This window comes from Arvicola amphibius, chromosome 1, assembly GCF_903992535.2.
Source record: "Arvicola amphibius chromosome 1, mArvAmp1.2, whole genome shotgun sequence".
NCBI lineage: Eukaryota > Metazoa > Chordata > Mammalia > Rodentia > Cricetidae > Arvicola > Arvicola amphibius.
The window spans coordinates 73,470,074-73,495,363 of record NC_052047.1 but is presented as its reverse complement, the minus strand read 5'-3'; the positions used below and the strand labels follow the sequence as shown (position 1 = coordinate 73,495,363).

General features: G+C 40.0%; 1 protein-coding gene across 1 annotated transcript in view; it reads right to left on the bottom strand.

The window, feature by feature from the left end:
• Abca13 (ATP binding cassette subfamily A member 13) overlaps positions 1-25,290 on the bottom strand; it is a 395,665-nt gene that overhangs the window by 16,824 nt on the left and 353,551 nt on the right. Inside the window, 2 exon segments of the mRNA XM_038325545.1 lie at positions 16,561-16,653; positions 23,843-23,946. Of these exon segments, the coding sequence (XP_038181473.1) occupies positions 16,561-16,653; positions 23,843-23,946 (197 nt within the window).

Sequence of the window (25,290 nt, the reverse complement as noted above, 5' to 3'; positions counted from 1 at the left end):
TCTTTTACTAGTTATGCCATCAGGACCCATTGGGCACAAATATGCATTTGTTCACTACCTTCAGAAAATATCACAGAAGTATCAAGAATAGAAAAATTCTATATGCTCTGCACACTCACCTGCTGGACAGGTGAGAGATCTTTGGGATTCCTAAACCCACTGCATACTTCTGCAGCACAGTTCCCAGCAAAGTCTGATAGTTAGAGGTCCTAGGACTTTCTTCCCCTGTGCACACATCTGTCTTATTATATGCTCAGCTCAAGCGCAACAGGTTAGAGGTATTGTAGGGGTCCTACAGTCTTACCATGGACTTTCTTCCATTCGCAATACCCAAACCAACTGCACCGATTATAATTCTCGGGACCTCCTACCTTTACTGCATACTTTTGCTGCTGTATATCCACATCTCATCTAGGCAAATTAGAGACTTTGGAGACTCCTATTCCCACAACACACTCTTGAGGCACCATCTCCAACATAGTTTAATAAATGAGAGGTCTTACAAATTATTCCCTTCAGTGCCTACTGCCCCACTCACTCTACAGGCATAGATCAGAGATCTTGGAAACCCCTGCTACTGCTATGCTCCACCACTGCCCTATATCCAACCTGTCCTGATAGGTTAGAGGTCTTAGGACCTCCCACTTCCCTTGCACTGTCCCTTGCTCCATGTTTAACATATCAACTGGACAAATTTAGGGATTTGAAGAACTGAAAACCCCACAAGCATCCTTGTGTCCCCAGTCCCAAACTGTCCAGAAAGTATTCAGATTATATTGTGTAAGAAATGAATCTAAGTTTAATAAAAGGGAAAAAAGAAAAGTATTTTCTATACCTCTGGTGTGGGTTTATTTTCTTTCTATGCCCTTAATTTGTAAATTTTGCCTTTTATAGTGTCTCGTAGGTCTCGTGTTTCACACACACACACACACACACACACACACACACACACACACACTCACAAAATTCATCATTGACCTTAACTGAATGATCCATTTTCTTACTTAACTTCAAGTCCTAGTGTTCTATCTTATATGTGATCATTTATACTGATTGAGAGGTTTTCATTTGACATACTGTACTTTTTGTTTCCATTATTATTTCAGTTTCTTTTATCTTTTATGATTCTATCTGTTCGCTGAATATGATCTGCATAGCCAACATTGATTTCCTGTTCATTTCTGTTCTCTTGGATTTCATTCAGACACTTACTCATATCATTTTCAAATTCACCCATGCCATTGTTTGTGTCCTGTCTGGATTTGATTTTAATTACTTTTGAATTATTTGTCTGGGATTTCATTTGAATCACTCTCATTGGTAGCCATGACTCTGAGAATTGATCATTCTTGGATGATGTATTTTGTCTCCGCTTTCTACTTTATTCGTAGTTAACTGGAGATCAGGAGTCTGTTGTTGGTGAGTACTTCCGGTGGTCCTGTGTCTAGTTTTAGTTTGGTTCTTGGTACTTCCTCTATTTGGTGAGTCTTGAGTCATTGGTTATTATTTATTTAATGGCTAATATACAGATGTAACTGGACACATGCCACATTTATCTTTCCTGGTCTGAGCTACCTCACTAAGGATGATATTTTTTCTACTTCCATTTGTCTCCAAATTTCACGATGTCATTTTTTTAAGACAAAGTAATACTCCTTGTGTAAATGTTCCATATTTTCTTTATCTGAGGATCATATAGGTTGTTTCCAATTTCTGGTTATTATGAATAGAGCAACAATGAACATGGCTAAGCAAGTATCCCAGGTAGAATGAACTCATAGACTGGTTTCTTATTCAGGTATCATCAGAGAGGATTCTTCCTGCAGCAGATGGGATCAGATACAAAGACCCACAGCTTGATATTAAGCAGATAGATAGATAGATAGATAGATAGATAGATAGATAGATAGATAGATAGATAGATGATAGATAGATAGATAGATAGATAGATAGATAGATAGATAGATAGATAGATAGATAGAGATAGACCCTAGAACACACAGCTCTAAATGAGATCTCATCATCAAATCCCTCTCCTAAGAGCTCAGGGAACCCATGCAAGAGGAGGCAGAAGGAGTCTAGGAGACAGATGGCACAGAGCACACCAGGAGAATAAGATCTTCAAGAGGAGGCAGAAGGAGTCTGGGAGACAAAAGGCACAGAGGACACCAGAAGAATAAGACCTTACAAAACAAATGAGCAAAGCAGAGACTGAAAACAGCATTCATAGGATCTACATGGGTCTGCATACTTCATCTACATATGAATTACAACTTTGAGTTTAGTGCTTTTATGGGACTCCTAAATGTGTGAATGTGTGAATGAGTAGCAGCAATGGCTACCTGTACCTGTATAGGATTGGGTCCTTCAACAGGATTACATCACAGATAAGGGAGGCATCATGGGGATCACCCCCCGTCATTCCTCCCATTTGAAAAGCTCTTAGCTATTATTGGTTGCTGAGGAATTGGGTGTTGTTTTCTTCAGTGGTGTAGCCTCTATGGAGGATGAGTTTGGAATAAGAAGGAACTGGGAAGCAAAGGAAAGGCAATAACAGGGAAAAGGAGGTCAATAAAATCAGCACTTTAATATGTGTATAAAACTATCAAAAAATTTTAAAAGAGACAAATTTATAGGGCTTAAAGTAAATTTGTGTTGGTGTAGGCAAGAAGTGAGAGCACGGAAAGGTGACATCTGAAGAAATGGGACTTCTTTCTGAAATAGTAAAATGTTTTACAATTAACACATGGAATGTGGTACACATATTTGCCTACCTATTGCAAGCTGTTCATTTATATATTTTATATTGATGAACTCTATGATATGGGAAATATTCTCAAGAAATCTTGAGGCTGGAGAGATGGCTCAGTAGTTAAGAAAACTGGCTGCTCCTACAGAAGAATCAACTTTAGTCTCAGTACCTTCATGAAGACTTTTAGCCATTCACAACTCCAGTTCCAGAGTATCTGATGGCCTCTTCTGGACTCAGCAGTCACCGTAATACACATCATACATACATACATGCATGCATGCATGCACACATACATAGATGTATGCATGAATACAGGCAAAACCCTTCACATGTAAAATAATAATAATATAATAATAAATAAATCTCCTAAAGAAAGAAGATAGCTGCTAAGTCCCCTTCAAAAGCATTTGCTAAAAAGCTATGAAGGATAGACACAAGTTTATAAAATTGTTGGAAAATGTTTGAAGAATGGTAGGATCTTGGTTCTTTTATGTTATTTATAATCTTTGCAAGCAACTATGTGATATTCCTCCACTGTGGGAAGGATTCCATGATTGTCTAATACCTAACCATATGACCATATTTCGTCTAATGGACAGTAACAGGTGTGGTGTGACCAGACCTCTGCCCTTCTTGTACACATTGGCTGTCCATTCTTGAGCCTCAATTTCTTTATCCAGAAGGATAAAGAGAGGGGTGATTGGGGCCGCATCCCAGCCATGAAATATACAGCATGTCTGTAACAAGGTTTAATTGTTCATATTTTTATGTCTTCATTAAAATGGAACTCAAAATCAAACTTAGTGAAATGGTTTTAAATTATGAAACAAGGGAAGTTTAAAGATTCATGCACTTCCATACAAATAAATGTGGGTTGGTGGGGTGGTTGGACCCAGAGTAAGTTCATCTCTCCAATCCCAATTGGATTTACACTAAATCTGTTATATAGCTCTGACCTAAAAGAAATGTATTTTCTGGGCTAAGCTGCATTTTCTTGTGCTTTGACTATATTTCTAGTCAGGAATCACAATCATACAGGGTAGAACTTTTTGTATCCCCTTTGCTGTCTGTATTGCGCATTAATTCACGGCAGGCCAGGATACATCTACACCGAGGCTGGTGTTCCAGCCGAGAAGGTGACAGATTATTGCCAAGTCTGAGGCAGCAATTAGGACTAAATCACACACTTGATAGTTCCTACTAATGGAGACACCAACTACAGACAGATGTGACCCTGCTTCTAAAAACTGCAAGTAAGAGTGGCCCACACACTGCTTTGGGAGAGAGCAGGCAGCATCCTGTCTAGAGATAAAGGGGATCAGAGTGGAAGCATTTACTGAAGAGATCGACTATTGTTATTTAATCTAGTCTCCACTATATTAGACAAAGCCCATTGCTTGCAGGGCCATCTCTGATGGATTCCTTGTTTAGCATTCATTGTGATGTTGAAAGAAATCTCATTAAGCAAGAGATTGCCATATGCTGGGGACCATTCATTCATTCATTCATTCACTCATGTCTTCTACAATTACTTGGGAGTCTATGTGACCTACCATGTTCTATCCAAACATTGAAGAGGAGTAAACAAAAGCAAAAGTCTACCCCTGACAGTGTTATGGACACATGCCGAAAAAAAAAAAAAAAAACAGGTAGCCAAATGAACACTATGTACTATGTAGTCTGTCTAGGTTCTTATATGGATGACAGATAACCTAAAATTGAAGGGATGTTTATAGATGGAGACTGCTCATTCATTTCCCGGCCACCCACACCCTATTAATAACATAGGAACCATATTAATTAGAACACTGCTTGGCCTATTAGCTCAGGCTTCTTATTGACTAACTCTTACATCTTAAATTAACCCATTTCTATGCATCTGTATATTGGCACGAGGCTGTGGCTTCCTGGGAAGGGTCCGGCAGGTGTCTTTCTCCTTCAGCGGCTACATGGTGTCTCTCTGACTCCATCTACCCTCTCTCAATATCTCTTCCAGCCTGGTTATATTCTGCCCTGCTAACCTGAAGCAGCTTCTTTATTAATCAATGATAATGAAACATATACATAGCATACAGAGGGGAATCCCACATCATCTCCCACTCTCTGTCTAAATAAAAAGCAAAGTTTTAACTAGAACAGAGTAAAATTACATATAACAAAATAGGTATCAAGCAAGAATTACAGTTATAATATTTAGTCTATTTGCATATGGCAAATAAGGAAAATATTATTTTCAGGCTTAATGCTTCGAATCTGGGGCTGCTTCTTGTCCAATTAGCATATCTATATTTGAACCAGAAGGAAGGAAGGAAGAGACTGAAAATGTGTGCTCCTTTCAACAAAGTTATATCTCTCCCTTAGGCCACAGGATGCTGCAGTGCACCGTGGGATATATGTCTTTTACTGGTAGCTATCCTACTCACTTCCAGATTTTCCTGCTCTGTGAATGGGTTGAAAATATTCCAGAAACTTCCCTGGAGAGGAGAGTGGAGTACTGAAGGAGTGGAACTCACATTTTTCTTGGGGATAAACTTTAGAGTAGAGAAGAAAAAACCTCATACCCCCAAACTGGGCATGGCAAGTGTATTTCCCTCCATTTATTTTCAAAATGATATATAATGTTTATTATTTTCACCATTGGGTAAAACTAATCACTTTCCATGTAGTTTAACAGAGTCAAATCTAAATACTTTTGATACAAAATTAATTAATTACCAAATAATAAATAAAAGATCTTACTGTAAATCTTTATTTCACTATACCATGCTATTGTCCAACAGGAGTTCCTCGAGAGCAAATAAGCTGTTTTCTTAGGAAATGAAACAGAAAGAAAATACACAGGAGAATCTCACGACTATCATCACATTTATGCCCATGGCATGTTTGAAGTAAGGCTCTGCTCTGCACAGTCCTTATACACACACACACACACACACACACACACACACACACGCAAGCATACACACACACACACACACACACACACGCAAGCATACACACACACGAAAGCATACACACACACACGCAAGCATACACACACACACACATACACATGCAAGCATACACACACACACACACACACACACACACACACACACACATATTCCACTGTGGGTAAAATCACTTAAGAATATGGAAGTGACATGGAAAGAAATTCACAATCAGGAGCCTGAGATTTAAAATTTCTTCTTTTAATATCTACTGTGTTTTGAGCCAACTGCTTTGCTCTTTTGGCTCTATTTTCACAATCATATTTTACATCATTTACATATTTTACAATCATAATTGCCCATATCATAAGGATGGGTCAAGCTAGTACACATGAAGCATTTAGTAACTAACCAATAGCACTGTAGGGGTGTGGCTCTGATCTCACTCAACTGTAGAGTATGTTAACTCTGGATGATTCTCTTGTGTAAGAAGAGGCACTAAGCACCCAACCTGCACTGTTTTCCCTCCTGCTGTAAGAGAAAGCATCCATAAAGGAATCTCAATCCCATTCTTCATTATGAATCATGCCAGTAACCCACCAAAACTTACAAATGAACATGTCCAGTACCCAGAATCCCCCTCTCCACATGTTAATTTCTCTAGGGACATCAGTATCTTCCCACCTCTCAAATCCCCATGTGTCACCTTTCCTTAGTCCCCATCAGTCTGCTGTAATGTTCTGTCTTCAGTGACTCTTACTCATCACCATCCAGTTCATACTTTGACAACAGCGACAATTTGTTGTATTTAGTGTCCACCTACAGAACGGAAATAGCTGTGACAGCTATTTTCTCTTGACCAGCCCTTTTCTCACTGCCTCCTTTTGTTTCCCCATTTTATCCCCAGAATTACAGCTTCCCAAGTGGAGAATTGATCTAAACATTATCCTGGAGTGAGTGTCACACTGATCCACTCCTACTCCATTTATAGTCTAGCTGCTAAGAAAATGACTCGCGCTGTATTTTCTTATGCCTGTCTCTGATGTACATGTAATGTAGACACCTCCCTGCCCAAAGAGTCCCTCTTACCAGCCCTTCCATCAGTCAGGCTGTATGCAATCCTCTTTCTTCACTCTTAGCCCACATGCATAGAACCTTTCTAATTTTCATTGCTCTGTCCACTCCACATACAACAGAGCTCATGCCTCATTTGCCACTTGGTCTCCAGCAAACTGCACAAATGTGAAGTGGCATTTCCTGTCTTCAAGAGGGGTGCATCTCATACCATAATGCTTCCAATCTCTTAGAGCCATGTCACAGGGTAGCATGTACTCAGTCCTCTGTCTGATGACACGCTCACTGCAGACTTGGTTCATTTTAGCAGGCACCATGTTATCATCTCTGATAAGAGAGACTAACAAATGTCTGTTAATTCACAGGAACCATGGTGAGGCTGAGTCCCCAGACAAAATGTCCATGCCTCTAAGTTGTCACTGGCCTCCATGATTTCATTTCCCATCCTCGTTGTGACTGAAGCGCAGTCTGTTTACGAAAACACTGAGAAATAAAAGCAGAGTATTCCCCTCTGGTAAAGTGACAGCTCTTGGTGACATTTCTCATGATCTGAATTTCAAAGAAAGGAGGCGTCCCATCAGTATCCCCGGCACGAGAAAGGCACGAGGACGTGAAGCCCTTCCCGGGTGATTAGGTTAGAACAACTTAATTCTGTTCACGCAACTTGACGCTGTGAGGACAAATGAGATGAGGCCTGAGTCAGCTGCTGTGAGAACACATTGTGGACATGAAGCCATGTGTCTCTTCTTCAATAAAACTTTTAAACTAAAGAGACTAAATTGTGGATCCGTTGTAGCAATTGAGCTAGATGATGCTTTAAACCAAAGCGAAACACTTGAGAGAGGCATTCCAGAGCGCATGCGTGCACAGCTCTGCACCACAGTACAACCGTTGCATGTGCTCACGTAACAACTTCTGTCCCCGTCTGTGAAGCTGCCATACGCATACAGAATGATCTGTCTCACTTTTAAATGAGACACTTTATTATTTGGCGATGGAGTCTTAATCGGAGCTTTTATGTTTATAGTAAGGTTTTATAGAAGCATTAAATCAAAGTCACCACAGTGGAGCATATGGTGTCACATAAGGTGATGTATTCATTTGCAGCTTCCCAGACAGTCAAAGCTTGTGAGCTCAAAGAGCAAAGCCATTCTTCTTAGGTTTGAAAAGAAAATCCACCAACTGCTTGCAGAAGACAATATTTCATGCTCATGCTAAAAGGCCAACAAATATATATATATATATATATATATATATATATATATATATATATATACAGTATTACCAGTTCTTCAAGCTTTATGTTTGGCAACTCAAGACAATGAAAACTTTCATATTCACAAGAATTTTCTTTACATTTTAAAACCTTTGTTATAGCTTATAACTAAACAACCTTTATTTTCTATCTACCCCAGGCCAGGAATGACTTGTCCTGGTACACTTCAGATTATAAACTCCACAGTCAGAAGCATGCTGACTTTCCATTACTGGGGGGACTGTTTACAACAGTCACGCTTAAGTCTTCTTAAGTTGGTTCCAAGGCCAGAAAGAGAAGCAGGTGTAGCCTGCAGCAGTTGCCGGTTCCCTAAAGGTGCTTTATGAGTGCATTCAATGAAGGCAACTACCCAGGCTGTTGGGACTTGTCAGGTTATAATACGAAGAAGATTCGAGAATGAATCCCTAAATGCCTGAGACAAAATATCAGTACCAAAAGAGGTTGGCATGCACATATGTGCACATACCACACACACACACATGAGAGAGAGAGAGAGAGAGAGAGAGAGAGAGAGAGAGAGAGAGAGAGAGAGAGAGAGAGAGAGAGAGAGAGAGAGAGAGAGAGAGAGGGAGGGAGAGAAACTGCTTCTGAGGAGCTCACTCATAAAGTTGTCTCCACAATACACAAGGCTATTCAGCATAACGAGACTGATCATAAATGGAAGCTACAGGGTTCCTAGAATTTAAGAATGTTCAACCTAATAACCCACCTTCAACGGAGGAAGTTGGGCAAATGGACAGTATTGTTGGGAACCATTCCAAAATTTGTTTGGTTTTTGGTTTTGGTTTTTTTTTTACATCCCTCTCAATAATAGAAATTCAATCTTATCTTAAGAGGCAATGTGTGCATCTTCAAGTCTATATTTCTTAAGACTTCATTATCACCAAGAAACTAAGAGAACCCAAGTACAGGTTACTATATGGGATTTAGTGGGGGAAATGTAATGGTGGGCACACTGATTGCATGCTTTCCTAGGCCTGTCTCCTTCTCTATTATCTGCTCCATACATGGAGATATGATAAGCTGAGCAATAGCAGATGTTTAGACTCCAAACCAACTATAGAGACAAGAGTCAGTAAACCAATGCCAACATCCAGCTATTGGCTTTTCATCATACACAAAAGAAATATGGCCAAGTCAATGAACCTGTATATATCAGAGTGTGTGATGCTCTTTTACTTGAAAAAAAAATATGGCTCACAGCTTACAACAAAACAAATATTCAATTATATAGCAGAAAGGAGATAGCTGCTTGAGGAAGTCCCAGAGGGGAAAGAGGTTGTTTTATTATTTATAATACATTTTTATTATCACAAAGGTAAAAGATGGGGGCTTAAGAAATGGTTCTGAGGTTCAGAGTGAGCATTGCTCCTGTAGAAGACCCAAATACAGTTCCTAGCCCATGTCAGGCAGCTGACATCACCTCTATCTAGCTCCAATTCTAGGAGAATCTAAAAGACACTTGCATTCACATGTACAAACCCATGGACAGATACAAAAACGCACATGATTAACAAGTAATAAAATACACATTTTGAAAATGTGAAAGAAGGACACAGAATATAAAGAAAAATTTATTTTTCAAAGATGGGGAATGAATAAAAAGATGACGAATGTCTATAACATATAGACATTTTAAATAAATAGCTTATAAATGATCTCTCTCTTCAAGAAATAAGAAATAAATGGAAGGATGAAGTCTTGATACTGTGAGACAATGATCTTGTACCCTGTAAAGTTTTGTCCCTTTTATTGGTTTAATAAAATGCTGATTGACCAGTAGCCAGGCAGGAAGTATAGACAGAGTGACCAGAACAGGAGAACTCTGGGAAGAGTGAAGGTTCAGTCTGCAGTTATCACCCAGATGCAGAAGAAGCAAAATGAGAATGCCTCACTGATAAAAGGTACCAAGTCACATGGCTAACACCTAGAAGAATTATGGGTTAATGTAATATGTAAGAGTTAGTTAATAAGAACCCTGAGCTAAAAGGCCAAAAAGTTTATAATTAATGTAGATCTCTTTGTGTTTCCTTGGGACTGAATGGCTGCAGGACCAGGCAGGACAGAAACCTTGGTCAGCAAATAGAGCCCAACATGGGGCATCCTTTTGTAGACAGAGACTGCTCTTTCCTTTCCAGGCTGCCCAGACCCAAATAATCACATAAAACTATAGAAATTGCAATATTGCTTGGCCCATAATTTGGGCATATTTCTAGCTAGCTCTTACATCTTGAATTAAACTATTTCTATTAATCTGTGTATCACCAAGAGGCTATTGCCTACCAGTAAGATTCCAGCATGTCCTTCTCCTTTGGCAGCTATATGGCATCTCTCTGACTCTGCCTACTATCACAAAGATGTAGAAATCCTATCAATATGCAGATCAGCAAGGCAGAGATGCTACTGTGCTTGTAACTGAAGACTCAGCAACAAGAACAGGTGCGAATCCACATCTGTATGGCTCTGGGGTGTGCTCAAGAAGTCGGGAAGACACTGATTCAGCTGTGAGCTCGAGAGCAGCTGCATCTTAGCCCCCAACAGGCATGATACACACCTATGTAAGGATCAAAATAGGCTATACATCAAACGATGGAGACAAACTGATGCAGTTAAAATTCCAGCTCTTCTATTTATTACTGGTGGCCCAGAGAAAATGGTTCAACCTTTCTGTGACTCCTTCTCTTTCTGCACCTGCAAAATGGTAGTCACAATAGAATGAGAGTGAGGAATAACTTTTTTCTATATATGTGGTAATTTCAATATAATTGGCCCCCATAATCTTATAGGGAATGGCACTATTATGAGGTGTGACTTTGTTGGAGTGGATATGTTTTGTTGGATGAAGTATGTCACTGCAGGGGTGAGCTTTGACATTTCCTATGTTCAGGATACTACCCAGTGCCTCAGCTGATTTCCTATTGCCTATAAAATGTAGGACTCTCAGCTCTCCAGCACTACATTTGCCCACATGCCGCCATGCTCCCTGCCACGATGATAATGAACTGAATTCATGAAACTGTAAGTGAGCCACCCCAATTAAATTCTTTGTGAGAATTGTCATTGTCATGATATCTCTTTGCAGCAGTAAAAACTAAGGCAACATATAAAGCACTAAATCTGGCACACAGTAAACCAAATACTGTTAAGAATCCATTATTAATACTTTGCCAGCATGCATAGTGTACTTTGCACAGTGCTTTCTACTAAAATAGATGCTAACTCACATCAACAAGATATGCTACAGAGATTGGACATCAGGAGAAAGGAGAGAGTACATCAACTAGGGAAGAAAAAATGAAAATAATTAAAAATGACACAAGGGACCACATCAGATCTGTGTGTTGCTCTTGACTTTTACAAGATGCATTTTTCCTTTGTCTGTAAGTCAAAGAGAAGAGAAGGGGGCATCTTCCAATGTCTACTAAATCTGAGGGAGATCTTCCTATCACATTCTAACCTTTCCTTCTCTAGAGGAAAACAGAACAACTTTGATGCAGGTGCTAAGAGGAAGCCAGCATCCTGGGAAGGAGAAGATAGATCAGGAAAGGAAATATTTTCCAAAAACAGCCAAAGCCTGTACAAAGAGTGTTTTAATAACGGCCAAGAAGAAAAAGATAAAGAACACATCTGGGGAGGTCTCTGGGAAGAACTAACAAGTATGGCCATAGTCCTACAGTCTGTATTATGCATGGAGGGAGCTCTTGACCAAAGATTACAGGTGTTGGGGAGAAAGAAGGAACAGGAAGATCAAAGTCTGCATGGCAGAAAAGCATATAGCTTCTTTTATGAGCATTTACCCCTTACACTACATAAAGAGCCTTGTCCATATCTCTGGAAGTTATTACCCATTTTGATGGATCTTCCCATTTCCACCACCTTCAGGATTGGGAGCAGTCAGTGCTAAACAAAACCAGGAAGACTCAATAAATTCTTTAAAATCATTCCCAACAGCAGAATTCTGTTGTTGGCTCCTTTTATTGAACTAATAGAGTGCATTAGTTACTGTTCTGTTTGTGTGATCAAAAGCAACTTACAGAAGGAAGAGTTTATTTGGCATATTTTTCTAGAGGGATGAGTTCTTCATGGCAGGCAAGTACAGCAACAAAAGGATGAAGCAAGGAGATGAGAGATTACATGCCAGCCATATAAAACAAGTAGAAAAAGAAACAGAACTTGAAATGGGGTACAACTAATAACCCTCAAGGTACCATCCCCTTGCATGGTTACATATTTATCAGCAAGTTTCCATTACCTAAAGTTTCCATAACCTCCCTAACTAGCACCATCAACAGGAGATCAGGTGTTTTAATATATTGATGTAGGAGTGTTTCTATCTATCTGCTGTTTCATTGGTTAATTAATAAAGAAACTGCTTGGCCTGATAGGTTAGAACATGGGTGGGTGGAGTAGACAGAACAGAATGCTGGGAGTGAGGCAGATGCCTCCGGCAATTGTCATGCCTCTCCTCTCTGGGTCAGATGAGATGAAGCTCTAGCCCAAGATGGACATACGCTAGAATCTTCTGGTAAGCCACCACCTCGTGGTGCTACATAGATTATTAGATATGGGTTAAAGCAAGATATGTGAGAATTAGCTAATAAGAGGCTGAAACTAATGGGCCAGGCAGTGTTTAAATGAATACAGTTTGTGTGTTGTTATTTCTGGGGCTAAGTTAGCTATGCGGGAGCTGGTGGGATGAAAAGCAGGCCTGCCCGCAGCTCTCACTACAATATATGAGGCTCTGGGTGACATTTTTCATTCAAAATACCACAAAACCTTACCATATACTTTTAAAAAAATTTGGTTGAATCTCACCTCTTAAAGGCAGACAACTTTTTTAAGACATCTTGGTTTTTCAACTTTCAGAGTCAAATCATTTTTTATCTACCTCCAACTACAATAGAAGATACTTATAAAAGCATAACATGAAGGCTTAGAGGTTGAGAATAAAGTACCACAGCAATATTTAGGAAATAAGGAATAGGTAATTTCCATGACTATGTAAGCCTGCTAAGAAACCAAAACCTAAACATCTTTGGACGATGTACGTTTGTTCCTCTTGGTACAGCTCTACTGTATATTCCTAAGCCAAGGCCTCTAGCACAGGCTGTCACTGTCATCAAATAATACAGATGCAGAGCACAAAGTAATGCTGGGACAGATAAAAATCAAAGCCAGTGCTCTCCAGAAACAGGTAAGGAGCAAGTTCTAATGGGGTAAATTCAAGGTAATTAAACCCGGTCAAGCAAGTAAGATGGATGGGAGATGCAATCATATTACCAAAGGTAGAAAGGAGACTAATGGTGCGAGGAGAAGGCAAAGGCACCATGAAAGTGATGGGCATCAGCAAGGCCAGAAAAGTGGGGCAGCAAGAATGATCCTGGGCATCTGTGATAGAACTACTGAATAGTCTCTGGTGGGGAGGTGGTCCATGAGACAGTGCAAGTCATAACAGACTGAAGATGGATTTAGAAGAGCATGAGAAGACTCTTCAAGAGATCCTGACCAAAACAGTGTCCAAATCTATCAGTCCTTTGGCTTCAGGCAGTGTCTTTAAATCACACAGAGTGACCACACCAGTGCTGAGAGGAGAAATGAGTGTGCGTCTCATGTGAGGCCTAGAGGCAATGTAAAGCAAAGTCAATCCAAGTCCCAAAAGAGAAGCTTGAGAAAACACATGCCCATCTAATTGTTCCTTTCCCCTGACTTGATCCCTTCTCTTCTCAGTCAAAGAGCAAGCTAAGGAAGATCAGGAACCATTGCACAACCCATTTCTGGAAAGTTAAGTTCTTTACCTCCCAATTCCATGCATCTAAATCTGGGTATTTTCTGAGAACATGGAATAATGTACCAGTTGACACAGCCAAGGTCAGCCTATAGTTACCCACCCCCCCTTCCAGGAGACATCTGTCAATGCTTTTCTTTGTCACAGTTGGGTAGGGCTGCTGTAGGGGCTGGGAAACCTGTTAAGAATTTTACATGCCTAAGAGAGCTTCCAACAAAGAGCACAAATGGGAATTATTTGACCCACAAGGAAAATAATGCCTCAAAGTCCAGAGCTGTTCTAGAAATTTTCTACACAGCCCTCTTCAATTTATGCTGCCTGAGGACTTCCTTTCATGGTAACTTGGAAATCTATTTCTTTTTTTTTTTTTTTTTTTTTTTTTTTTCTGCTTGTTCTCCTATTAGGATTCTCCAGTCATATTTAAAAAAAAAAAAAAAACGAATGTAATCTAGTATTTAATCTTCCTTTTGACAATTTTTTCTTTGCCTCAAGGTCCAAGAGACATCCACATTCTTCAAACTTAAAGGTCTCTTTCTGAACAAACACCATAGTGTTTGTAGACACTCTAGGGTATATGTCCCATGAGCCCGTGTGATATCACCTGCCACACACAGGTCTGGTTCTGTCAAATTGTGAGCACAAAAATGGACAAAATCAGTTGGGCAACTTCCAGACACTCTGCTAAGGAAATTATTAAATGTCAAAAGCAAAACAGCCTCAATTTTAATGAGAGCCCTCATGTTGATAACATTTCCTAAATTATAACTTGGGTAAAAACCAACCTCAGAGTGAAAATAAGAGCTTGCTTTCCACACACACACCTTGGTTAGGGGGTTACCTACTGCAGTTTCTTCTGGGCCATTTGCCACAGACATGGTCATAATCACACAGAGTTCTGTTTGAGTGGCTCACAGTCTGGGACCATGTGCTAAAATCCATGACCTCTGAATGTTACAAATAAATGGTATTCAGAATTTGACTAAGCAGATAGTCACTACTGTCAGGAAGAGTAAACTCCACCAAAGAAGGGACAGCCCAGGACCTCGGCAAAGTCTGAGCAACCTACCATCCTCTGCACATAGTCCCCTGTGGCCCTCACAGGGCAGGTAGGATGTGATGGCCCTACATCAATGGCCCCAAGGCTCAGCTTCAATGATCCTGGGACAAGTCACTGTGTTTATGCCGTGTGTTCCAATGTTATAGTGAATGTGGGCCAGACTTGACTATAAATCACCTGACAATAAGGAACAGGCTATAGAGCTCTATACAGCATTTATAAAGGTTAGAGGGTGTGAAGTGTTCTTTTCTTCTGAAGATACTCAGTACAGGTACACAGAGCACACAGTGGCGGCAGCCTCTAACAGGTTCATCTGGCAAATGGTTGATGAGAAGCACAAGAAACAGCAAGGTGGACTTGCCCTCCACAACACTGCCTCACTAGAAGCCACTAGAAGCATGTCCCCCACTCCTCATGTGCTGTTTCTATCCTGAGTGTTGTGGTTTTCATAAAGTAGAAGTAGTTACACATTACATGTATCTGTAATTACATGTAATTACATGTATCTAGCAGGTACATATAACTGCCAAGAATGATGCATAATTCTAACCCAAAATGTACTAAAAGAAAGTGAAGAGGTTTATCAGCCTAAAAGACTATATTATTCTGTAGACAGAAAAGGAGTGGATCCAGATGTAGGGTGGGAGAAAAACTGAGAGGAATAGAAAGAGAGAAAACTATAATCAGGATATATTGTGTGATAAAAGAATTTATTTTCATAGAAAGGGAAAAAACTATATTTTTCCTACAAAAATTATGATTAAACAGTATACAGGAAATTAAAAGATCACTCAGTAGAGCTGGAGAGATGGCTAAAACATCAAGAGTGCCTACTACTCTATCAGAACGCCAGAGTTTATACGTTAGCACCACACTGGATGGCTCACCAAAACGTGTAATTCCAAGTCCAAGAGATCCAAAGTCCCCTGTGGCCTCTATAGGCTCCTCCATATGCATGTGCACACACCCTTGCGTGCACACACACACACACACACACAGGCACACAAACGCACACACACACAAGATGAATAGGAAAATTATTCAAGACAGTCTAAAATATAAGAGCTATAACAAGATATAAAGTGTTCAAAGACCCCCATAAGAAAATAAGCTTCCAAGAACTGGATGAAAGGAAGACATAGAGCGATGGTTAATGGGGAGAGGTCTAAGAGATTCAAGAACAAAAAGTCTTTGGTTCTTCATCAGTCATAACAAAAGGGGACCACAATGACCCTGCTTTACCCTCTTATGTTGTCAGACACCTTTCCAAACATTCATCTTGAGGGAAAGCGGGCACTCTGATGCACTCTGACTGTGGGAGAGACGTATAGTGGCACCACCTTTGGACGAAGCACTCTGTGTGTAAGGCGGTCATTTTTCCTCCAGATTTTATCTGGACCCTGCAATCATCTTCTCCTCGCTGCTTTTGTGAGAACAAATGAAGGCACGGTGCTTCCAGAGAAAAAGGAAGCAAAATAGTTTTAAAGAAATTGCCTGGGAATTGCTGTCTTTGACTTGATAATTATAGTTATTTTAAATGGCCCTAAGTTTCCCAGAATCCCCATCCACTACTAGATGTCAGGAGAAATTAATTGGAGCAAACAGTTTAGAAAGAGCCTTTGTTGCAACAGACGTCATGCTGCTGGATTGGCAGGAATCACTGAAATAGACAAAGAAACTCAATACCTGTTCTTGATGTGCTGAGGGGGGCCGAGACACCTGAAGCTGCCGTCCACCATGATGGCTAGCCTGGTACACAGCGCCTCACACTCTTCCATGCTGAGAGGAAATAAATGGGTAGAAATAAGCCATGCCATAAAGGTCTGAGCCCTGTTCAAGCTTCAGAAATAAAAAGGAGGCAAAAATACCACTGGTCCAAATTAAGTAACTTTTAATATAGAACACTCATGAAAATGAAATACCATGACTTGAATATTCCTAAGATTTTATTTAGACAGCCAATTTAGTGAAGGTCATTAACTTATCTATGTGCCTAGAAGAACAATTGACAATAAAATATACAGGAAAGAATCATTTAGCAATCATCAAAAATACAAAAATTTATGTACAGGGGACCTTAAATAATGCATGAATTCTTTACAAAGAGATTGACAAAGCTTTACTGACAAGTGAAAAATAAATAAATCTTGAGTCAATGAAACAGGGAAAAGTATTTCAAAAACAGGAAACTGTTATAATATGGAAATGAATAGAAGATAAGTCTGCTATTGGTTATTCAGTACAAAGGGGTCAGCCTGGAAACCGTGTACACACAAGCAACAAAATGAATGCATTAGGTTGTATTTACATATCTGTGCAGACATAGATAGAATATGTATGAGTGTACCAATATTAAAGAAAAAGAGGTTATCAATTTGAGACTCAGGAGGTGACATGAGAGGGGCTGGAGAGAGAGTACCTGAGTAGGGCTGAAAGGAGGAAAGAAAAAGAGCAAAGTGACGTAATTCTACTTTAATAAAGAATGTATAAAAATTTAAAAGAATAATATTTCATTAAAGCAAAGACCTCACAATTTTTAAAAAAAAGTTTTATGTTTTAATAGCATGTAAAAAATGAAATAAAATACTAGAAATAAACTTTTAACTTGTAACTGTAATTTAAAGTACATTATTTTAATATTCATATCCATAATTGTTATAACTATGCTTCACAAATTATAATGTAGATGGAATATAATGCAAATCAAAATGCAATCACCCCCATGGAGATGCTGCAAATCTTAAATTTAAAATTAGAAAAAAGAAACTGTAGAAAAAGTTGTGCAAGAAGAGAGCACTATAAGAGGTTGTTACATTGCTGGATTACAAAGAGGAAACACGTTAAATTTATACCAGAAAATGACATTAGAACAAAAGAGCCCCAAACATACTGTAGGTAGTACAAATACAGAAATGACTGAGTATGGGGCGCACTTTCCAAACATAATAGTAGTGGAAGAAACTCTGGAGGGGATTCTGGATATACTGACAATCCAAAATTCTAGAGTTCTAACAAAAGTGTCAAAACACAGTGATAGCATTTAAAAGAGGGCTGGAGAGATGGCTCAGAGGTTAAGGACACTGACTGTTCTTCCAGAGGTCCTGAGTTCAATTCCCAGCAACCACATGGTGGCTCACAACCATCTACAATGAGATCTGGTGCCCTCTTCTGGCATGCAGGCATACATGGAGGCAGAACACTGTATTGTATATGTAATAAATAAAATCTTTAAAAAAAGAGAGAGAGACTGCAGAATATCCATTCTTAAAGGGGACGTTATGTCACATCCTTCCTCCCAAGGTTTAGAGATCATTGTGGTGGGAGCCAGAGGCTCTAGCTGGCTGTAAGGAAAGAGCGTCTTCCAAACACAAGAGGGCAGGTGCACATATGAATTCACGGTGATTATGAGAGCATGCAGATTATCCAGAGAGTCAAGGCCAGACAAAACCCCAGCATGGAAGGGGAAGGTGGGCACGAGGTTCTTGTCCTAGCTGCTAGGTTTCCTTTAATGGTATGGCCCTGAGAAAGTCAACTATGCTCCAGTGAGTGACCAGACTCCCAAAACTACATAATTAGAACAAGTTGGGCTTTATGGACTGGGGAAAAAAAAAACAAGGACACAAAGTTGAATGGGTAAGGAAGGCAAGGGGAGTCTTGGAGGAACTGACATTGTCTGAAATTCTCAAAGAATTAATAAAAATAAAAATCCAATTTAGCAAACTAAATATTTGCTAAACAATTTTAAAAAATAACAACAAAGCAACAGACAGACCAAGAGCTGTTTGATCCCTAGTTCTGTGTCAAAATGCAAATGTCTCTTCCCCTCTATTCCATTTCCAATGAAAACAGTGAGCTGTCCAATCAACAAATGCCCAGTTAGTTACAGACATTTTCTCAGAAACTCAAAATGCGTTCATCTCATATGCAGACAGTGGAGTAAAAATGCCATAAACTTTGAAAAATTATATTTCACAAAGATTTCTTTTCTAGGAACTTAGAAATGCAGACCGTGAGTTGTGTAACCACTTACTATTATACCAGTAAGTAACCTAGAAAGTCCCTGCCCTGCCGAGACCTCAACTCAGGTCTACTCTCTCCTGGACTACTTCACAGGAAGGAATTTCAAGTGACTGGGAGTGAAGCGAAATAGGAAGTTCATTAAGAAGCCCGAGAGGCACATTGTGGACTGGAACCGCGTGCCACCGGTTGGCCTGAGAGAACACAGACAACAGTGCAGGAGGTTTTCTAGGTAAATGGCTTTCTCTGGCTAGTCCTTTGCTTGTTTATACACTTTTGTAGGACTGGGAACTAAATCCAGAGCTTTGTGCCTGCTAGACAAGCACTGGACAACCAGATAAATCCCCAGCTCCCTCTTTACTTTTCTACCCCCCCTTTTTTGTTTTTATTGTGCTATACATTTTTTCCGCTCCCCCCTCCTCCCCTCTCCCTTTCTATCCTCTCCTGTAACCCCCATGCAACCAATTTACTCAGGAGATCTTGTCTTTTTCTCCTTCTATTTAGGTCTATGTATGTTTCCCTTAGGGTCCTTTTTGTGTTGTCTAGGTTCTCCAGGTTGTGATTTGTAGGCTGGTTTTTCTTTGCTTTCTGTCTAAAAGCCACTTATGAGTGAGTGCATATTTTATTTGTCTTTCTGGATAGCTCTCACTAAATTTCCCAAGCTGGATTTGAGCTCACTATGTAGCCCACAAAGGCAGTTCAAATTAATGTCATTCCTTCAGCCTCCAGAGTCACTGTGATGGTATGTCAGTGTCACCAGGAAACCTCTGTCTCCTTAACTAACTTAAATTTAACATGTCTTATCATGTTAATGACACTATTGTCAAAAGAACACAAAGTTATTTTTACACTAATATCGTAAGTATACTTTAGACAAATGGAGGATTACATCATTGTCTGAGTGAGCTTCAACCTCAGAGTGAATGAAATGGCAGGTCTAAGTGGACTATACCATAGTTCAGTGTCTGTGGGTACAACAAAATCTGAGCCCGGAGCTCAGGGCAGAGAACTTACTTTGATTGTCTTTTATTTAAAAAAAGAAAAGAAAAGAAAACACAAAACCTAAGACTGGCCAACAGTGAAACCAACCATGGGTCATTTACTTAAAAATAAAGTGAACATGGACGTTTTTCCCTGGGCAGTTATCCTGCATGATACTAATAAGTGGTGATGGGGGTAGACTGGGATTTAAAGCCCTGTACCGGAACTTTGGCATCAGTACTGGATGTGTAGGAGAAAGCCAAATGTCCTTTCCAGGATGGACAATTATCAGTCACTCCCACTCATTTCCTGCCTTATGTTTGCCCAAGAATGCTGTGTGTTAAGGCATCCACAGAGGAAAATATTACATCAAAATCACAGGATCATACAGGCCTCCCTCATCTTCAGTCACACCGAGTCATTCACATCTTTATATCGGATGAATAGGGAGAAATCAATCTGTATGTATGCAAATGTAGAATACTGGCGTGAAAGCAAATGAATAGGAGGTTTTAAAAGAGAAATCTTAGTGATAAGTGGCCTTTTTGAGAGAATGGTTTACAATAATTACATATATTATGAGAAATAAAAAGAATTATCATCATTATACTACTCTACCCATCTAAGGACCGATGGTTGGACATCAAGAATCATGCCTGTGCCAGCAACAGATGCAAGCAGAGTCAGTATATCAGTGTGCAATTGCTGAAACTCCAGAGCCATGTAAACATCTACAGCAAGAATACATACACGTTATTATAAAGTCAAATAACTATCAAATTCACTTGTTTTGGCAAAAAAATATTCCTTTGGAAAGCAAAACAGAATAAAAACAAAAACTCAGATGTGGTCCTTCGGGCTACATCTGAGTGAGAAAATTATCAGATTATTGTCCCCCAAACCAACTAGAAATTTGGACATGACTAAAAACGAAACCATTTCACAACTCCAAGAATGGGCCAATGATTATGTAGCATGTGACTCTATAAAGAAGATGCCAAAAAGCCAGTGACAAAGTATGAATATGTTCACCTGTGGCCTCCTGTGGACCACTAATCCCCTGCTTAGATTCAGCAATAGGCCACTGAGGGCAGGTGAGGACAGGCCAGGAGATGAGCAGAAAAACTCGACAGAAACCTACACCCACCTCCACGGTGGGAGAGGGAAAACTCAGAAGACTTAGAGATCCACAGAAACTATTGGATCTTAGAATAAAATATCCAGAAAATAAAATTAAACAAAATGGGGAAATATTAAATTAAAATATGGCAATAGCTACAAACTTCTTTTCATTGTCCAAAGATGCACTGTCATCTAACATGTCCACTCTTCAACAAAAAGGCTTTATGGAAAATAGACTGTAATTCCTTTATTGACCCCTTCTATAGCAATTTAAAGTCTTCTAATAAATTTTAAATGATAGAAGTTAACCTTTCTTCAAGCTTACCAGGCTTAAATTTAAATGGTGTGACAGGAAGAACTAGCAAAATTTCCAAAAAACATTGAAAATTAAAGAACATTTCAAAATAAACTGTGTATCAGGAATAAACCACAGGGGAGACTAGGAAATGTGTGTGAATGAATGAAAGGTTCAGTAATAGGGAAAAAAGATGGAGAAGTCACACAGCTTGCTGGCCATGCCTAAAAAAATGCCCTGTAATGGGGGATAGTCCTGTGTGCTAAGGGCATGAACAGGTCCCAACACGAAGAGGAAGACTGTTCATCACAGAGGATTGATTACCCACAACACTCCCTCCGTAACACAATGGGGAATGAGTAGTTTTCCCACAAAAACAGTTCTGGAACAATTAGATAGCCACATGCATGGCAGTGAGTTGAGATTCTTTCATTATACTATATATAAATATAATTATCTTTAAGTATAGCAAAGATTATTAAGAGCTACAGTATTAACCTATCTTAGAAAAAATTAACCTATCTTAGAAAAAACAAATCTAGAGCTAAAAGTTCTTATCGATAAGTTCTATGTACAAACCATGAAAACAGAGAACAGTTAAACTTAATAGAAAAACCTTAAATATTCATATTTCCAAAGACAGTCATAGACTAAGAGAAAGCATTTGGAAGCATATATTTTACCACAGGATCTAACTCTATATGTATAACCTCTTCTACCTAAATAATAAAATATAAATATAAAGTCTCAAAATATAGAAGAAGAAAAAGATCATACTGAGGGCCTTGCGATAAAGGTGTATATTCCCAGTGACTTGGGGACGGGGACTAACTAACACAGAGAGAACACAGTTTTAAGGCCATCCTGAACTAGGGAGGAAATTGATGGCCAGCCAGGGCAACTTTGAAACTTTGCCTCCAAATAAAGGGTAAATGAGAGGTGGGAATGTTGCTCAGTGGTAAATCACATGACTAGTATGTGTCGGGCTCTAGGTTTAATTTTTATTGCTACCAAAAGAAAAGAGGGATTCTTTGCAAGTCAAACACGAGCTCATTGCACAGTCCAACAAATCTAGCTACTTGGCATTTACTCAAAAGGTCTGAAAAACATCCACATAAAAACCTGCACATGGATGTTTATAACAGCTTTGCTCGTAATTACCCAAACTTGTCAGTAATCAAAGCATCTGTCAGTACGTGAGCAGATAAATAAACCCCGGCACAGCCAGACAATAGAATAGTGCTCACTGTTGAAAGGCAATGGGCTTATAAACAAGAAGAAAATGAGGGAAACAGGAAAAGAAGCCAGACGTGAAAGGCTTGGGTGGGATTCCAGATGTGTGCCTTCTAGATAAGGCAAAACTACACAGGCAATAAAATGTCTGACTGCCAGAGGTCGGGAGAAGGAAGGGTGAACAGGGAACATGAGGAAATTTTCAGACAATATAGGAAGCTAAGGCTGTATCTTAGGATTGGGTATTTTTCCAAAGCCATGGAATGCCCAGCACTATAACCATGGATTCAGATGAAGATGTTGTATGTCTCCGAGGGTTTACTCACTGTAGCAAACGTCCCACTCTAGACAGATAAATGTTTATTTATTATAAAATGTTATTTTGGCTATTACTTCTCATGTATGTATATGTGTGTGAATATGGGCACAAGCATACTATGGCATGTTTATGGAGATAACAAGACAGCTTTTACGAGTTGTTTCTCTTGTTCAATTGTGGATTTGGGCAAACAAATTTGGGCCCCAATAAATGTACAAGTAGATTTACCCACTGAAGCACAGTGCCATCCTTATTTCTTAAAGTATCAGTCATGCACTATTCAGCAAGAATAAAGAAGGAACTACTGACATGTGCCTGGATAAGCATTAAATGCTCTCTAAATGAAAGTGGTCAGATCCAAATGTGCTATATAATTCTATTAATATGAAATGCCCATAAACGTCAAATTTCAGATCTTAACAGTTCTTGACACCTTACTTATAGCATACTTTAGTTAAAAATGGAAGGAAAGTCAGGCTTAAACTTATAACCTGTTCTTCATTTCATCTTCAGGGTTGTCGTTAACCAAACTCTATCACTCTCCAAGTAATGGCTTCATGAAATCTACATCTGTATTGCTGCATGGCACATAATGGTTTCATCAGGTTGAAAGGGGGACTCTGGTAGGGAATTCTAACTATACAATTGATTCTGTAATAAGATCCAGTAGCAGTCTGGGCAGGCATCTCAGATGATTTACAGTGGGGAACAGAGGGGGTTCTGGGTAGAAAGGAATTTTGGAATCCTAAAGAAAGGCAGACAGAGTCCAGCCCTCATCTGAGCATCACAGTTTGAGTGGATATATCCCCATTCTTGGAAAGGCTCACTTCTAACCCACTCCTCTGTAAGCCTTGACCACCTTATATAAATAACCCCTCTCTGTTTAGTCTCCAGAAGGTTCCTGGGATTGCAGACTAATAAAGGCATCTGTGCCATTCTCAGGGTGACGTCATTGCTACCAAGCCTTGCTCCGGAACTGGCAGTCAGACGGGACAGCTCACCTGTGAGAGGTCAGCACCGCAGCACAGCCATCCCGAACCTCCTGCGTTATGGTTTGCCACAGGTACCGCTTAGAGCAGGGGTCCATCCCAGAGCTGGGTTCATCCTGAGAGGAAGAAAACACACGGTGGTGGTTACGTGGTGAACACAGACAGGAATGGACATCTACTATCACATGAATACAGACCCTGGCAGGGAGGAAACCCTCATTGTGATACTAACAGGCAAATCACCACTGGGTTCCCTTCCTTGCTATTCATTTAGGATGAAGCGGGAAGAGAAGCGATACATATAACCCTGGCTCCACTACTACTGCAGGGGTGGCCTTCGTTATTGTCACTAAACACTAACGTTCTCTGTATCTTACCTAAGGTCTTTGGCCTTCTGAAATGTCTAGTACGGCTAGAAGCAGCAAAGAGAGACTAAAGACCAGACTTCATGGTGTGGGGCCTCCACTGAACCCAGTGTATAAGGGTCAGACTCCCTACCTGCCTCAAGTACTCTTTGCCTCGGTAGGTGCCTGAGGGCACCCCTATAGAAACAAACACAGAAGCCCTCACTAGCTGCCAGCATGTCTCGGTAGGGTGAGAACACACAAGAAGGAATATATGGTGAATTACCCTGAGAAAACAAAAAGAAATCTCTCATTCCTACCCTCCCTGTGGGCTGAGAAAAGGTAAGAGCCCAAAGAATTTGCATACACCTGCCACAAGTGGCCAACATTGTATGTGCACATATAGAGGGGAGGTATGAATGTCCCCAGAATCATTTCACCTGACTGACTCGTGAAGGTGCTCCTCCAAAAAGCAGTAATCCAGACAGTCCTGTAGGATGACGGTTGCTGATCTGAGGCAGCAATGTAAGATTTCACGCAATCATGACACCACCAAATGCACACAGCAACATCCCAGTAACAGCCTTAGTACACTGAACAATGGTGAGTCGAGTGACAGGATTGGAGATTGTCATCTTGGGAAAGTTCAGTGGGCTCCAAGTGATTACAAGTAAGGAAGTCAAGAGAATCAGGAAAACAAGATATGAACAAAACAGTGGCTTCCCAGGAGAGGAAAATCAGATGTGCAGAGCTGATGGTTCTGAAGCAGAAAGTTCAGAGAGCAAAATGATAGGTTTAACAGAGTTTTCACTGCAGACTGGATCCGGCCAAGAAAGGAGTCATAAATACAGACTATTTGAAATTACCCACTCAAGGAAGAAAGGGGAAAAGGCTGGAAAGTGGTGAGGCAAGCATTCACGGGGGAAAAGGCTAGCCTTATGCACTGCTGGAACGAAGGTGATTTAGAGCAGTCATTGCAGACTGACGAGAAAGGTAGCAACCACGTAATCCTACAACCCAGGAGTTCCACTCTTGTGCGTTATAACCCAGCAGGTCCACTCCTGTGCACTACAACCCAGCAGGTCCACTCCTGTGCACTCAACCAAAGCCTGTGAG